The sequence below is a fragment of the Typopeltis vanoorti genome, chromosome 9 (assembly GCF_054136105.1).
Source record: "Typopeltis vanoorti isolate ZY-2024b chromosome 9, IOZ_Tvanoo_1.0, whole genome shotgun sequence".
Taxonomy (NCBI): domain Eukaryota; kingdom Metazoa; phylum Arthropoda; class Arachnida; order Uropygi; family Thelyphonidae; genus Typopeltis; species Typopeltis vanoorti.
Genome location: NC_143557.1, coordinates 123,288,581 through 123,306,619, shown reverse-complemented (window position 1 = coordinate 123,306,619; position 18,039 = coordinate 123,288,581). Strand labels below are relative to the sequence as shown.

General features: G+C 39.5%; 1 protein-coding gene across 4 annotated transcripts in view; it reads left to right on the top strand.

Annotated features, from left to right (window-relative positions):
- The window catches only part of LOC150103495 (putative nuclear transport factor 2), a 150,685-nt gene that overhangs the window by 41,370 nt on the left and 91,276 nt on the right, over positions 1-18,039 (top strand). For all 4 annotated transcript variants that reach the window (XM_090397982.1, XM_090397983.1, XM_090397981.1 and 1 more), the window contains exon 2: positions 13,111-13,182. In XM_090397982.1, the coding sequence (XP_090254108.1) occupies positions 13,111-13,182 (72 nt within the window). The remainder of the gene's footprint in view (positions 1-13,110; positions 13,183-18,039) is intronic.

Below are 18,039 nucleotides of genomic sequence, written 5' to 3'. Positions count from 1 at the left end.
GAGGTGATATGATTGAGACTTTTAAACTGTTGAGAGGTGGTTACAGGGTTGACAGTGGGGAGTTCTTTCGCTTAGTTGAACATTGGGAAGGAGTGATGACAAGAGGCCATCCCAGGAAGTTACGAAAAGAAACCGTGAGCAAGAGGGTGAGGAGTGGTTTCTTTGCATGGAGGGTGGTTAAACCGTGGAATGCATTGCTTGATGGAGTGGTGAGAGGGAGAACGGTCAATGCATTTAAGGAGTGGTATGATAGACTTTGTGTTTCCTAGGAGGGACCTCCCTCGATGTGTCTTGACAGACTTTATGTTCTGAGGAAGGACCCCCACGATGAGTCTTTTGACACCATGGAGGCCTGAATAATAATAATTTCATTTGTTTCTGTTACTTCCCTTGTAGCATAATACAGTATTACACCTTACGTAGGGAATTTGGAAGCAATTAATTCCAAAAAAATTAAGAATCCTGAGTTCCTTATAATTTAATACAATGTTGCTATGTATAAATATAAGGTGATCAGTTATTTAGTTAGAATTAACACAATGGCTGTCATAATGGTAAAGATGTTAGCAAGATGGAAAGCCTGAAGCCATTTTCAATATGTGTACATCTTTATATCTATTATTATTATTATTATTATTAAACAAGGCCTCATGGAGTCAAAGACTCATCTAGGAGGTCCTTTTATCTCACACACATCTCATCATACCGGGTCTTAAACACATTCAAACTCCTTGCAGACACCACACTCTCAGGCAAGGCATTCCAATCATTCACAACTCTACACGAAAAAAACTTGCCTCTCACTCCCCTACTCACACCCTCTTTATACAGTTTCCAGGGTTGACCTCTGGTTCTCCCCTGATCTCCCACTATTCTCTGTAGAACTTCTCCACCATTGATCCTATAACAACCCCTTACCAACTTGTAGGTCTCTATCATATCTCCCCTCTTCCTTCTCTCCACTAGACTCTGCAAATTACATCTTTTCAATCTTTCCTCATACTCGACATTCCAGAGGTCAGAAACTACCGACTTTGGACCCTTTCCAACATCTCTTCATCCTTCTGAAAACCAGGTGACCAAATCTGGGCACAATAGTCCATGTGTGGCCTAATCAAAGCCTTATACAATGGAACAAGAATCTCCCTACTTCTACACGTCAGTGTCCTACTCATCATTCCCAGAAGTCTTTGTGTTGTCTTCACAATTTTGGCGATGTGTCCCCTAAATTTTAGATCCTTATCCACTATCACTCCCAGATCTCTTATTTCCTCTACTTCCAACAATATATTCTCACCAAGCATAAATTCTGCATCCCATCTTTGTTTTCCAAATTTTAAAACCTTTCAGATAGCCAGTCTCCAATCCAATGCACTAATCTAATATCCAACCCCATCTGCTCTAGTTTGACTGTCAACTTATCATGAGGTACTCTATCAAAAGCTTTTGCGAAATCCAAGTATATTACTGTGTATCCTTCTCCTCTGTCCAAGGAAGCAGTCACTTTATTGTAATAAGTAAGTAGATTACTAAAACACGACCTCCCTTTAGCAAATCCATGTGCTGTCCATCAAAGATTATACCATTGTTGTCAACCCAACTCTGGATCCTAGTTCTCACAAGCTTCTCCTACAACTTAACCACAACACCTGACACACAGATAGGCCTATAGTTTGATGCTTGAGTTCAATCACCTCCTTTATGAAGTGGCACAATCTTGCCCTCCTTCCACTCTTTAGGGACTTGACCAAGTGCAAGACTCGTATTAAAAAAAATATGTCAAGGCAGGTATCAACTCTCTGGCACATTCCTTCAGAATACGCGGTGATATATTATCAAGTCCCACAGCCTTATTTACATCTAGTTTACTCAACTCCCCAAACACCTCTTGCTCACTTACAGTCAGTCTCTCCTCCCCATCATCAACTACTCTTAATCTCTCCATGAAGTCACAATCACAAGATTGAAAGATCTTTATGAACTGCTCATTAAGTATCTCCACCACACATTCTGCAACAGCTGTCTTTATACCATTTCCTCCAATCAATGTCATCCTTCCATAATCATTCTTTCTTTTGCTGGCTACATATCGAAAGAACTCCCTAGGATTCTTTTTAGCTTCATTAGCTAACTGCTGTTCATACCTCTCTTTAGCTACTCTCACCAACCAAGTCACCCTCCTTGCCTGGTCTTTGTAGATCTCATGAAATTGGTTACTTCCACTTCTCTTATGCTGCCTCCACAATGCCCTTTTTCTCTGTATTGCATGCTTAATCTCTTTATTCATCCATCTCACACCTACCTTATTTAACCTTCTCACCCGTGGTATACATTTAGACATTGCATCCACTAAATATTTTTTGAAAATCCCCCAAGCTGCATTGATCTCTTTTCCAGCTAACTCCTCATTCCATGCTACACCTGCAAGCTGTCTCCTGAGCTCTTCATAATCACCCCCCTTGTAGTTCCACATATACCCTTTTTTCACAGGGGTCCTTGCACTGCTGGCAACCACCCAAGTAATCACCTCATGGTCACTTTCACCAATTGGTGGATGATTTGATACCTCATTGATAATTACATCCTCTGATGAGATGACCAAATCCAAGACCCTTAATCCTCTTGTGCCCTCTGTTACATACTGTCTGAGGTAGTTATCCTTCAAAAACTCGAGAAACTCATTTTCTTTACTTCCAGTTGCTATCTCTTCATTCCAGTCTATATTGCCATAATTAAAATCACCCATAATGATCACCCTTTTCTTATTTGCTTGGCTGATTTGACTATACATTTCACTATCACCACCATCCACATTACCAGGTCTATAACAACATCCCACCAAGTATTTGATTCTATTCACCTCTATCTCACACCATACTGCCTCAAAACCACTGGCCCCATTTCCCTCTTGCATCTCTACCTTGTATGGACATAACTCTTTCTCTATCATCGATAGCACTCCCCCTCCCTTTTTACCCCTTCTATCCTCACGAAACACATCATACCTTTCCATTTCTATTCCTGTCAGGATGTCATCCTCATCTAACCATGTCTCACTTATTCCGACAATCTCTGGGTGCACAGACGCAATTAGTGCAACCATTTCATCCGCCTTGTTCCTTATACTTCTAGCATTGGTATACAAACACAACAACTCATTTCTGGATCTACAGCTAGTTCCACTGATACCACTCACTCGATGTGATCTCTCCATGCTGGACTGGGGCCATTTCCCTTTCTGCTTCTTCATTTTAGAACCCTTTGCAATTCCATCTGTTTCCTTTTGATCCCTGATCATCCCATTACTTTCCTGCCTACACATGCTCTCACCTCCTCTTGGAGCATCCACCTTTCTCACACTGTGTATCCCTGTCCACCCTGAGCCTCCCCGTTTCCCTGCTCCTCTTGCACACCCATTCTCTCATTTTCTATACTCATACCACTCACTTCCCCATTCATTTCCACTCCTTCAATCTCTCCTGTCTTACTCTCCTGCTCTTCGACATCACTCCCCTCTCGATCTGATTCATTCTCTCTATTCACTTCTCCACTTTCCAGCAGTAGTCTCTCCAAGCGACTCACACCATAACCACTCAAATGCAGTCCATCGCTCCCATACAGCTCACTTTGTCCCTCAAACTCATTCCACACATTAACAAACTGTACTCCCATCTCCTCACACATTTCAGCCAGAATATCATTCATAATCCTTGCTCTCCGCCTCATTTCACCACAATCATACCTAGGCAACACACTGACCACCCTTCCTGTCACACTATTCTCCTTTATCTTTCCAAGCAGTCTCCTGACATTTATTTTGACATGCTCTTTGTTCTCTCTCAAATCATTTGTACCAATTAATACAATTAACTCTTTTGCTCGTTCCAGCCTCATATTCAATGCCTCAATCACTCTACTCATTTTACCGCCTGGAAAACATACCTTGTGCATTTTATCCTCTAGCACACCTTTAATAATCGAGTCACCATACAACGCCACTCGTTCATCTTTTGTTAACTCTTTCATGCCATCATGATTTATTTTAATAGTTTTGACCTGAATTCTCTTAATTTCATTCCGCATCCATTTCATTTCTTGCTTCATCCAATCCAATTCACCTTCCAAACCACGCGACACATTCACTCTATCATTAAATCTTTCTAACTTTCTAACTCTCGACCCCCTCTTCTCACTTTCCCTCTCATTCATCCTTCTTTGTTTCCGTACTTTCGGTCCAACATATGTCCAACTTTCACTATCATTCTTCTCACTTTCACTCTCACATATCTTTCTTTGTTTCTGTACTTTCGGACTAACATGCGTCCAACTTTCGCTATCATTCTTCTCACTTTTACTGTCATTCATCTTTCTTTGGTTCAGTACTTTCGTTCCAACATGCGTCCAACTTTCGCCATCAGTCATTCTTTTTTCGCTATCATTCATTCTTTCGATTTTTTTTTACTTGCGATTTCTGCATCACGCATTTTCTACTTTCATTCGTTCTCTCAATTTCGTTTCTTTCTGCCTCACGTTTGTCCCTTTTAACATCCGTTATGGTTGTCAAATCGCTCTTTTTCTTTTTTCCTGATTTTTTAACGTTTTTTCGCCTATCTTTCTCACCATCCTTCTCTTTCAAACGTGCACTCGCGACACAATTGGTACTAGCACTTTCTGTCATCAACTTCATATTCGCATTCATCAATTCCTCGTTCAGGTCACATTTCGCACACACCCTTCTTCCATCTGCACTAAACATCCACAAATTATTTATGTAATCGAAGGAATACATATAACAGACCTCACACTTAACGAACCGACTGAAATCCAAATTAAAATCATGGAATGACAATGCCGCCGCCATTTTTTTTTTTTTTCTCTGCAGGTTACTAGGTCTAATATTAACGTTTTCGTATTTAGTTTAAGCAAGAAAAAACCCCACACTAATAATATCGGTAGCGTACAACATTTACAGCCACTCTTACTTAAACAATTACCCATATATACTTAATTATTCCTAGTAAAACTTATCTGAATCAGGAGCTCTTCAAAACACGTCCGTAGCGCTGGACCCACTAGCGCCCTCCTGTATTATCTATTATTGAGTCAGTTATAGACTATTCTGTAATGTTCTCCATGTTATCCAACACTGTGGGACCTTTGTTTAGTTTTGATAGCACATTCTGATTTTTGATATCTACTCAACATTATAAAATGAAATATCATCAAAACTTAAATACATTTGATGCTGCACTGCTTCTCATTTTTGTCCTCTTTAAGTTCCTAATCTTGTTTTGTCATATTTTTTCAATTCTATTCATGTACCAGCCATTTAATAGGAATGTGTTGTAGATGTAATTCTATTTTTTGAATAATGGTTTCATTAAACTAGAATTTCTTAAATATTCCTATATATTTTGTTCAATGTAACATGAGCGTCATTTAGGGATGAAATGGAAGAATTGGCTACAACATTTAAAATATGAACACAAGAACGAGTCATACAGCATGTTCATACTTCCACCTATCTCAGTTGTAGCTGTGCGAGTAGGAGGAAACACTATTAAAGTTCTAGAAAAACAGAAAGTTATGTAATTTTTAAAAAAATTTAAACAATTAATTGCAATTACTTTCCAAAACTTAGAGATAGGCATACAATCTATTCAGTTAAGATCGTGGTGTAGGGCTTCACACGATTCAAGAAATGGAAGACCAAATTTAAACCTATTGTAGTGCATCGTTGTTGGAAAGGGTCCAAAGGAGACTGATTAAGGTAATTTCTGACCTCTGGAATGTCGAGTATGAGGAAAGATTGAGAAGATGTAATTTGCAGAGTCTGTTGGACAGGAGGAAGAGGGGAGATATGATAGAGACCTATAAGTTGGTCAGGGGTTGTTATAGGATCAATGCTGGAGAGGTTCTACAGAGAATAGTGGGAGATCAGGGGAGAACAAGAGGTCATCCCTGGAAACTGTATAAAGAGGGTGTGAGTAGGGGAGTGAGAGGTAGGTTTTTTCGTGCAGAGTTGTGAATGATTGGAATGCCTTGCCTGAGAGTGTGGTGTCTGCAAGGAGTTTGAATGTGTTTAAAACACAGTATGATGAGCTGTGTGTGTGTGTGATAAAAGGACCTCCCAGATGAGTCTTTGACTCCATGAGGTCTTGGGGTGGGAATAATAATAATTAACTTTTTTGTTTGATTCCAGTGAACTCTATGTTTAATGTCTGATTATATTTTATAAGATTTTGGGAATCTTCTGATTCCCAAAATCTTATAAAATCTTAATGTTCTTGTATTCTGATCTCAGTAGAACATCCAGGCTGTCCAAAGTAGTGAAATTGACAAGAACAGGGTTGTAACATTGCTAGTCCCTCCTTTTAATTATTGTTTGATTCTTTTCTATGTTCTGTTATTTTTCTTCTTTCTTACTATACTCTACTTTAGTTTTATATCTTAAGTTACATGTATCAGAAATCAGTTCCTGACAAATTATTTAGGATCGACTGCACCAGCCAGTAACTAGTTTCTGATACTAAGGTTTACTCTACTAATTATCTGGACAATTTGGTTGAGCATAGGGATCATGTGGTGTGCAGTCATGGCTCCCCTTTCTACCTTGCATAAAATGTCCCCCACTTACACAGGTCCGAACTTTTCTAAGTGGTAATTCAGTCTCAAACACAAGAACTCACAAGCTTTGATTTAAAAGAATACATTTAATTGAAACTAAAGGTCATATACAGAAATCATGTAATAACAATATAAAAACAAACTCATGCACCAATTCTCATGCTACTGTAATAAACTTACTCAATTATTCTAAGCATTAAAACCACTCTCACATATTTCTCATCACACTGGCACATATGACTGTATTCCAAGAGCATCGGTTAATCAATCTTATTTATGTATTTTGCATTAGGATTAAGTGATACTCTATTGGTTATGCAATTCCTGGGCAATACAACATTAGCAAAATGTATAGGATATGTTCACTCAACTTAACAATTACTATCTTAGTTAAAAACTCTTTGCTGTAAAATTTATACAAGTTATAGGCTCAATATAAAGAACAGTGCCTTCACACATATATTATTATTATTATTATTATTATTATTATTATTATTATTTCGGGCGACTCCAGGAGTCCTTAGACTCATCGAGGGAAGCCCTAAACATCATGTCCACACATGATGTATCAGATATAATGAATCATCTCATAACTGTCCTACTATAGTGTCTCTCTTATACAATTATACAAAAGTTTAAGCTTCCACAGGAAGGTCTTATCACAGACGATTAGTCTAAAAACGGATCACTTAGATGGGTCGAGCAGGGCAATGGTTAAAGTTATCATCTTTCTTTCTTTTCGTTTCCTCTGGTTCTACAATACTTGATACATATCTTTTACCTTATATGTATCAAGTATTTCCTTCACTAAGGAAATAGCCAGTAAGGCTATTTCCTTAATGAAGTGGTTCCTTAACTTCAGTTCTGGGTTTTCCTAGGATGTGGCAAGATTCCCTTGTCGCTCTGCTGTCTATCTCTATCCTTTCTTCTCGAAGGATCCCCTTTGCTATCCTCACATTGGCGGCAGATTCACCAATGGGCCTGTCTGCTGGTCTTTCGATGTTCTGTCGGACATCTTGTGCACATCAGGTCCCACAGCAACATGGAAAGTTGCTGGATACCGGAGACAGGCTTCCTCAGCCCTCACAGCCTTGGGGTGAAAGTAAAGGGGAACCTCATCATTGGCCTACTGAAAAATGGTGCGGTCAGAGTGCCCCAGTAGAAAAGAGAAAGAAGGGAAGGAAAGTGACAGAGAGGTTGAGGTGGGGAAGTGAGGGGGGATAGGAAAGGGGAAAAGGAGAGGAGAGGGAATATAATGGGAAGGGCAGGCGGGAGGGTGGGGAGTAGGAAAAGGAAGTGTAGGCCTCAACTCATATCTCATGTCTTGCTAGCTCCATGCTATCAGATGATAACTTTTTCACCCCAGGCCTCCTGGCCAAGATTGAAAAGACCACGGAGGTAGCCGGTGACCCACCTTTCAGGGCAGCCCGCCTTGAGTAGGCTTGCGCTGCCTGGGTTTTTTCTCCGAACTACCTCTGTGGGAGACCAGGGAATAAAACAGACCTCGTGGGGGGGGGGGAGGGTGCAGAGACCAAGGAAATGACTAGAAGTGGAGCTGCTGCTGCAGATGGAGATCTTAAAGCAGCAGCAGAACTTGATGGTGTTATTTCTGACATTGCACAGGATTGGAGGTGAACACCACTTGTTCTTACATGTGATGTCACCCAGAGCCTCCTTTTCAAGATATAGAAACCTCCTTAAAGAACCGTAGAACTTGTAAAAAACGATCTGAGAGAGATCCAACATATTGGGAGGGTTAGTAGGATTAGAAAATTTTTTTCTTACCTTCCAGATCTGGTACTTAAGCTCATTAATTATAAATACCGCTAACTTCTGCTTGTTGTTAGCTGGGGGAGCGAACTGCAGGAAGATGACTTGCTCCTGCAGTAGGAGGGTGGATGCGGAGCATGTAGCTTAGCCTCCTCCAGATGAAGATGGAAATGGGACACCAGTAGAAGGCGTGCTCTACAGTGTCCAGGCTCCCACAGAAGTCACAAAAGGGGTTCCGGGTGTTGTGGAACTACTAGATGTTGATGTTGACTGCAAGGTGTCCATACGCAATCCTCCATGCCAGGTCCTTTCTCGACAGGTAGCCTCGATGTTTGGAGAGGTGATCAAAGAGGATCTCGTTGTTGTTGATCCCCAGATCCAGAACATCGGTACAAAGGATGTTAAAGAAACATTCGTGCCATGTGTAACTGTTCTGGATCCTGGCGATGTTCACACCCGACGAGCGGAGTTGTTGCATAAGCTGGCACAGTCTGTTGTAATCTTCTGGAACAATGTCCACCTTGGGACCCTGGTGGACTGGGATCCCAAAAAGGGGAAGCTTGAAACCCAGAAAATACTGTGCATTCTTGGGTTTCAAGCTTTCAACAGACTAAACACTCCGTGCAGGTTAGCTGCAGGGGTGTTTATTCTGCAGTACCTTGTTTAGATGGAAAGCAGTATTGCTTAGGTATCTGATGTTAAGGGAGGAAAGGCCGAAGCCCCCCCCAGCTTCTCTGGAAGTTGAAGGATCTTGATGTCAACTTCCTGGCGTAGACTGCCCCAGAAGAACTTCAGGGGCTTCCTGTAAAGCTGGATTTCCTGATCCTTGCTGATGTTGGTAATGAAGTGCAGGGCATATGATGGTCTTGATGACAGAGGCCCTGGAGGAGAGTGACAGCTGTCCATTTTTCCAGTCCTTGAGTTTCTCGACAGTGTTGTTGTCGAGATGTCCTATGTTGAGCATGGGCTGTTCTTCAAACGGAACCCCCAAGATGGTGAGGGGGGTCGGCAGTAGGGACGAGACCTGCAGGGATGTTGTTCAGGTCCCAGACTCCATACGTCTTGATCTTGGTTTTGTCGTGGTTGGATGTTAACCCCGACACTGTGAACTTGTCTAAGATGTTGTAAAAGTTCAGTATGGAGTCGTTGTCCCTAAGAGTGCCCACCACGTTATCTGCGTAGACAATTACCTTGGAATCATCCGTGGCGAGAGGAAGTGGGATTCCTCTGACCACATGAGAGTTGTTGACAGCCCACAGGAACGTTTCAAGGGCTAGTGCAAAGAGCAGAGGACTGAGGGGGGCATCCTTGTTTGACCCCTTTCTGGATGGTAATGGGGTCAGATTGGTGTCCGTTGATGAGGAGGCAAGTGGAGCTGTTGTTGTAACCTCATCTGATGATGTTGAGGAGTCCACTTCTGACTCCTGGATGTTAAAGAGAAAGGAATGCCGGACGCTGTCGAACGCTCGGTTGAAATCTATAGTCAACAATGCCATAGAGTAGTTCTTGATGTTAACCAGATGTAGTACTTCTCTGATGAGGATGAGATTGAACTCATCCTCATCAGATAGATTGAGATTGACTGATGCTTCTTAATTTTTCCCAGAATGGTTTGGGAAAATGTCTTCTCCCCACTGGTGTTGGGGAGTACCGGAAATTCACCGGCATCTTTTGCATGCTGCAGATTCAAGGGTTTGATCAGTGCCCCTGCCCTCTCTGCAAATGTTGTGCAGAGAGTATGATGTTATTTTGTGCTTTGTGCTGGAACACTTTTGGCAGGGATGCGGGCACCGGTTGGATATGTGCCCGAAGCCAACACAATTAAAACACTTGGCTCGGGGGCAGTCACTACCCAGATGTTCCACTGAGCCACATCGCAAGCATTGTCTTTGCACTCTGGGATAGTTCACCATTACACGTGATGTGCCGATGGTAATAAGATTTGGCACAGGTTGTCGCATGTCCATGGTGAAGATGACTTCACCGGAGAACCAGGCGGGATCTTCCTGGGAGACGCTCTTCTTTATGTTGCTCACTTTCCCCCACTTATTGAATGCTTGAATGAGCACATCATTTCCGGCTTCAATGTACTCCATAGGGAAGCGGCTGATTCTTATCTGGTGCACTTGAGACCCAACCATGACAGGGGTCACCTGCTTCCTTTGGACTTGGAAGCCCTCTAAAAGTTTATCCCTCATCGTCACATTCTTTACGACGAACAGAAATCTATCCCCTCCATAGGTGGTGAAGGAGAAGATATTCTGTGCTCCTACAGTCTGCTTTAGAACTTTTGTTAGAACTCTGGGGTCTTCTAACCCTGGAATCTCCACTCCTAAGGTCTGGGTCCTGGGGGGGGGGGATCACTCGACTCATTCTTGGTCTCTGCGTCTAAAAAAAAGAATTAGAGTCCGAAGACTCTAAAAATGATCCTGTAGCACTAAAAAGCGCTACCAGCAAGTTAAAGGTTAGTAAAATAAACAAGTTAGTAAAAATGTTAAAAGAAACAATAAATTTAACCGAAGTAACTATGATACTCAAAAAAAATTTCGCTGCCTTTGAATAGGAATACAGGAAAAATGCAGGAACAAGAGAGCGTTTAAAGTGCGTGCCGCTCCTTATATCTCATCCGCTAGTGCTCTCTCTCACTGCCTTCGTCACTCACTTAGCTATCTCTGATTCGTCAGGTATCGATGATGTCAAGTTCTTTTCTCGACGCCTCTCTTGACGAAACTGTTATGGCAGAGTTTACCGGATGACTATACGGGTTTTCTGCTGTGTCACTGTGGACTGTTGCGTAGCGATCTGACCTTCCATTGATTGGTTAACATACGATTCTGATTTGTTCAGCATTATTTTCCCATATTGGGCATGATACTAGAATACAATTTGGACTACTTTACAACAATATTATTAATTAAGTTGATGTACCTTTTGATTACAATTTATTTATTACTTCTTTACCCCTTCTCTTGAGAGTATAAGCATGTTTTTATCGTAAGTCATTATCTTCTCATGTTGGGTCTGAAACAAATGGCTGACTGATAGTGGGCCAGTTATTTCCGACACAACAGGGTATTATGTCTATTCATATATCTGTGCAATTATAGATCTTACATAATTGATAGCAGAAAACTGACATAATTTTTTAATTAATCTCTGTCACATGGCGTGTTAGTACTGTGGATGGCTAAAGAGTAGATAAACAATGTGTGGCATAGAGTAACATGGTCTTTGAGTGATGAAAATCATTTGCTACTCAGAGACCATGCTAGTCTATGCCACACTTTGTTTAATGCTACTTAGAGCTATTAAAAACTGTTCCAAAAACTGTTAGGGTTAGATATTAGATTAGTGCATTGGATTGGAGACTGGTTATCTGATAGGTATCAACAAGTTATGTATGGGGGGGGGGAGCAATATCCAGGAAAAGGAAAGTCACCAGTGCAATGCCTCAGAGGGTCTGTTTTAGGGCCATTACTGTTTAACTTGTATATTAATGATATTGATGAAGATTTGGATGGAGTTATTCAGTTGTTTGTGGATGATGCAAAGTTGGGACGAACTATGAAGAGTAGAGAAGATGTTGTGGCTTACAAGAAGACTTGATTAAATTGAGTGATTGGGCAAGGAAATGGGGATATGAGTTCAATGTTGCAAAATGTAAGATTTTAAAATATGGAAAACAAAGATGTGATGCAGAATTTATGCTTGTTGAGGATATATTGTTGTAGGTAGAAGAAATAAGAGATCTAGGGGTGATAGTGGATAAGGATCTGAATTTAGGGGACACATAGCCAAAATTGTGAAGACAACACAAAGGCTTCTGGGAATGATGCAGAGGACACTGACTTGTAGAAGTAGAGAGATTCTTGACCTATTGTATAAGGCTTTGATTAGGCCATACATGGACTGTTGTGCCCAGATTTGGTCACCTGGTTTTCAGAAGGACAAAGAGATGTTGGAAAGGGTTCAAAGGTGACTGACTAAGGTGGTTTCTAACTTCTGCAATGTCGAGTATGAGAAAAGATTGAGAAGATGTAATTTGCAGATTCCCAGAAACAAAGGCTTCTGGGAATGATGCAGAGGACACTGACTTGTAGAAGTAGAGAGATTCTTGACCTATTGTATAAGGCTTTGATTAGGCCATACATGGACTGTTGTGCCCAGATTTGGTCACCTGGTTTTCAGAAGGACAAAGAGATGTTGGAAAGGGTTCAAAGGTGACTTACTAAGGTGGTTTCTAACTTCTGCAATGTCGAGTATGAGAAAAGATTGAGAAGATGTAATTTGCAGATTCTGGTGGACAGGAGGAAGAGGGGAGATATGATAGAGACCTACAAGTTAGTAAGAGGTTGTTATAGGATCAATGCTGGAGAAGTTCTACAGAAAATAATGGGAGATCAGGGGAGAACCAGAGGTCATCCATGGAAACTTTATAAAGAGGGTATGAGTAGGGGAGTGAGAAGCAGGATTTTTTCGTGCAGAGTTGTAAATGATTGGAATGCCTTGCCTGAGAGTGTGGTGTCTGCAAGGAGTTTGAGTGTGTTTACGACACCATATGATGAACTGTGTGTGATAAAAGGACTTCCCAGGTGAGTCTTTGACTACATGAGGTCTTGGGGTAATAATAATAATAATAATAATAATAAATGTTAACAATTACATATTTGTGCATATTATGCTGTTATTTTACCATTGCATATTTTTATCTAGGATGATAATTCACTTATGACGTTTGAAGGTGAGCAGTTACTTGGACGGTTTAACATACTGAAAAAGATTCAGGTAAAGAATAAATATTTATTTCCTCATGATTTATATTTTACTGTACTAAACGTTGGTGCAATTATTGGAATCCAAAACCTTCATGAAAAGACAAATATTAATGGAGAAAGATTAATTAATTTGTCTACATCCAGAAATTTAATAACAAGCAGCACTATGTTTATGAGTAAGAACATACACAAACAAACAAATATGGAAATCTCCTGATGTCATATATTCAATCAAATAGACCATATGATAATCAGTAAAAGACAGAAATTGCATTCAGAATATCCAGAGCTTCAGAAGAGCTCAGTATGATATCCTGCTGTGGGCATGGATGTTTGTCTGTGAAAATACTAGTGGTGGTCGATGGTAGATGGCATTGATGTAGATGATGAACATAGTTGATTGGTGGAGACGGAGAGCCGTAGGGTATTACTACATGCTATGTAATAATAATAATAATAATTATTATTATTATTATTATTATTTATGATTAAAATAAACAGTAAACATTTTTCAGCACAAGCAAATCAACTGAGATACAATATTAAAAAACTAGATATAACAGAAGAGAGAAGAAAATATGAGTGTGAATTAAAACAGAAATTGAAAAATATATAACTGGAAAAGAATGAAAATATTGAAAACATCTGGAATCATATCAAGAATAGTATAAAAGCAGCAGCAGAAAATTCAATTGGAATTCAAAGTAAAATACAGTGTAAAAAATGGTTTAATGAAAAATGTGGGTGTGCAGTAAAGAAAAAGGGATAAAGATAGAAGCACTTAGCTTAATAATACAGTGATATTTATACCTCTGAAACACAAAGAGAGCAGCAAGGAAGCCAATAAAATAATAAGACAACAGAAAAGAAAATTCTTTTCTGAACAGATTGAAGAAATCCAGAAATACTTTACAGCAGTGATTCTCAACCTATGGGACATGCTCTTCCCTTTTGGGGGTGCGAAGAAAGTGGAAATCAAAGGAAAAACTGAAAAACTACTTTATTAAAACAAAAGCATTTAATGAAACTGTTTATTGACACAAAAACAATATAAAAATAAAAACATAAAATACACTCTGAAAATAAATAATAAAATGTGTAAAATCCACTGTATTGAATAAACTAGTTATGCTTATGGGAACATATCAGTATTGCAAAATATACTGAGCAACTAATTAAAACTAAACAATATGTTCAAACGTCCTGTTTTACCTAACAGACTGTTCCAGTTTTGTTGGTTTGTTAAACTTATTCTTATCTCTTTATCTTCCGTGTTTCTTCGTTAGTTGTTGATTGATGCTCATCTGAATATAAAGAAAGTTATATTATACTGTGCCACCCTATATTCAGATTAGTCTAAATAATATAGAGGAATCAATCATCATTTAAACTTATATTATCACTTTATCTTCAGGCCAAGGTTATTACTAGATCCGAATAATTTTATGAGTGGTGCAATGAATGAAAATCAGGCAAACACCAAGTTTATCTCAACAAAAGAAAACATTTAATGTAGAAAAGTACAATATATACATTTAAGTATAACTATCTGCAAAAAGTTATCCAATTAAAATATTATTAGAATTCACATTCATACATTAATAACTTCTCGATTAGGTTTGAGGATCATGATTAATGTTAACAATTGTTAATTCACAAAGCATTAGTATTTCTCTGACATATTTCACTCTAACCACTTGGATGAATCATATCATAAATATATTAGCTCATTTTAAAGTATTCAGAATAATTACAATCCATAAATTATCAAACGTTCATTTATCAGTTCTTTATGTTCTTTATGTATCAGTTCTTTATGTGTAACTAGTATTGGTGTCGAGGCTAGATGGTGAACGGACGTGCTATCGGAGAGTTCCTGAGAGATTTGTTATTTTTGTTGATCTATTGATGTTTTGGATTCAATGTAATGGACTTAAGTGTGTAATTTTGGTATATTATTGGAGCTTTATTAGCGTGGTTAGTGTACTAAAGTGTTTTATAACATAATCTATGTCGGGAAGTTTCGCCGCCAGATGAATTCGTAATGTGTAGTGTTCGTGCAAGCTCCAGATAAGATAAGTATCATTTTCAGTTATCGATACAAATTACTTAATATTGTGTAGTTTTGTTTTGTTTGCCTTGCTTATTTTAGTGCGTCTGTTTTTGGTGTGTTATAACGTATAATTTGACAAAACACGTTGCAAATAAGTATGGCGCCTGTGCGAAGGAAAATGGCGGCCAGTAATGAAGGTTCGCCATCCTTATCAAAGAACGGTACTATAAAAGAAATGAGTCAGTGTACTAGCTGTGAAATGTACGCTTTGCGGAGTGCAGTCGGAGTGTGGTTAGATGATAATAAAGGATTGAATGTATGTAGAAAATGTAGGGAGAATGAGGAATTGAAGTGTATTTCGGATCGTGAGTGTGATATTTTTGTCAACCTTCAGAATGAAGGAAATAGGGATATGATAAGAAACGACAAAGTTGTATGAAAATTGTGAGAGTGTGAATGTAGAAAGTGTGAATGATAGTATAAATGGTTTCTCAGAGAATAAAAAAGATGAGATAGATGCATTGAGTGAGATCGTGTTGTTGAATAGTGCGATAGAAAGAGCAAAACAGCAGCTAGAGTGCATGAACAAAAGTAGACTGAATGAACCAACTAATAATAAAAGGTATGACAGGAAAAATAGATGTATGAATGTGAACATGAACAAAATGAAGGATAGAGTGCTGTATGGAGACTCGTTAGTAGAGGATTTGACAAAATCGTACCAACCTGGTGCGACCATAAAGGACGTAACTGAGTCTATTAGAGAGCAAAAGGAAAGGATGAAAGAAATGATTGTTATGGCAGGTACGAATGATTTGAAAGGAGATAAAATGGAAATGATAGAAGACCTGAATGAATTGTTTGAGGTAGCAAAAGAAAAGAGTGAGAGAGTTAGAATGATTAGTCTTTTGCCACGGTATGACAGTGAAATGTTTAAAAGGAGGGCCATAATTGCGAATGACTTTATGCGTGGGTTATGTATAACGAGTGGTGTGGAATTTGTGGATGTGTGGAGTGAGTTCGATGGGCGAAAGGATCTATATAAGATGGATGGCTTGCATTTGAATGGTTACGGTGTAAGAAGACTTGAGAATGTAGTGGATGTGCAAATTCAGGGAAACTAGATTTGTTAGTGGGGGGGAGTAGAGATGCAGTCCTTATGGAGGCAGTTGAATGTAAGAAGGAATAAAATATGCCAGAGCAAATAAGGACAACAAATCTGAGTGGGATAGTTAATATAAGGCATCAAGGTAGGGTTGAGGCTAATGGGAGTCTTAAATTCATGTACACTAATACTAGGAGTATAAGGAACAAGAAGGAAGAGTTTTTGGCCATGGTTGGCACTTCCAGACCACAGGTTATAGGTATTAGTGAAACATGGCTGACTGTAGTTGATATAACTAGTGGGATTGAATGTGATGGGTATAGTGTGTTCAGGAATGACAGAGAGAATAAAATGGGGGGAGGAGTATTGTTGATAATAGCCGATGAGCTCCAGCCAAGGAGAATGGAAGTTGAATTGCAGGATAGAGAAAAGAGCACATTTGAGGCCATTTGGTGTGAGATTGTGGCTAGCAGAACTAAATATACAATTGGGTGCTGCTATAGACCAGGTGACGGAAAAGATGGTGGTGACAGTATGCACAAGCAAATAGAAGAAATGAGGGGAAGGAGGGTGATTATTATGAGAGATTTGAACTATGGTCGCATTGATTGGAGTGAGGAGAGGACACACGGAAGGAAGGAACTGGATTTTATGCGGTTATTAAGGGATAACTATCTGCGACAGCATGTAATGGAAAATACTAGGGGTCAGAGAGTGCTTGACCTAGTAATTACATCTGAGGATTTCGCTGTAACAAATATGACCACATTCTCACCAATCGGTGAGAGTGATCATAGGGTCTTAACTTGAGAGGTGGCTAAAGGTGTAGAATTTTCAATTAAGACAGGGTACATGTAGAATTATCGGGCTGGAAAGTATGACAAGCTTAGGAGTTTGATTGGTTCAGTGGCATGGCATGTACAACTGCAAGGACTAGAAGTTGATAGTGCATGGGAGGTAGTTAAGAAGTGCTTGCATGAAGCAATGGCTGACTGTATACCTAGAGTCTGAATAATAAATCATGTAGGGGTTAAATGGATGAATAACACCATTAAGCTTGAGCTGCAAAAAAAGAAACAACAACAATGGAGGGAATTTAAGGAGAAGGGTGACCGGCAGGCACATGAACGGTATAAAGCGCAGGCCAGAAGGGTGACGAGTGTGGTAAGAAAAGCAAAAAAGAATTACAAAAGAACATTGGCCATGCAGGCTAAAGAGAATCCTAAGCAGTTTTTTAGATATGTAGCAAGTAAAAGGAAAATGTACATGGCAGATTGATTTTAAAGAATGCCGATGGTAGGGATGTAACTGAATCAGTTGAGATAGTTGAGTTACTGAGTGAGCACTTTGCAAGAGTATATCATCCAGGTGATGACATTGCAGAAACGAATAAACCAGTAGATTATACGGGAATTGTGGTGAATGAAGATGTAGTGGAGGTGAGTAGTCTATTGCATAACCTCAATGTCAATACATCTGTGGGATTGGATGGTATACCAGCTCGTGTTGTACGAGAAGCAGCTAAAGAATTGTCAGTACCCTTGACCATTTTGTTTAATTTGAGTCTCGGGTCTGGGAAAATAGTTCCACTGCATAAAGGTGGTTCCAAGACTGCTGTTGTAAATTACCGACCGATTAGCATATCAGGAATCATTGTCAAGGTCTTAGAGAAATTAGTCAAGAAAAGAATACAGGATTGGATAGATGAA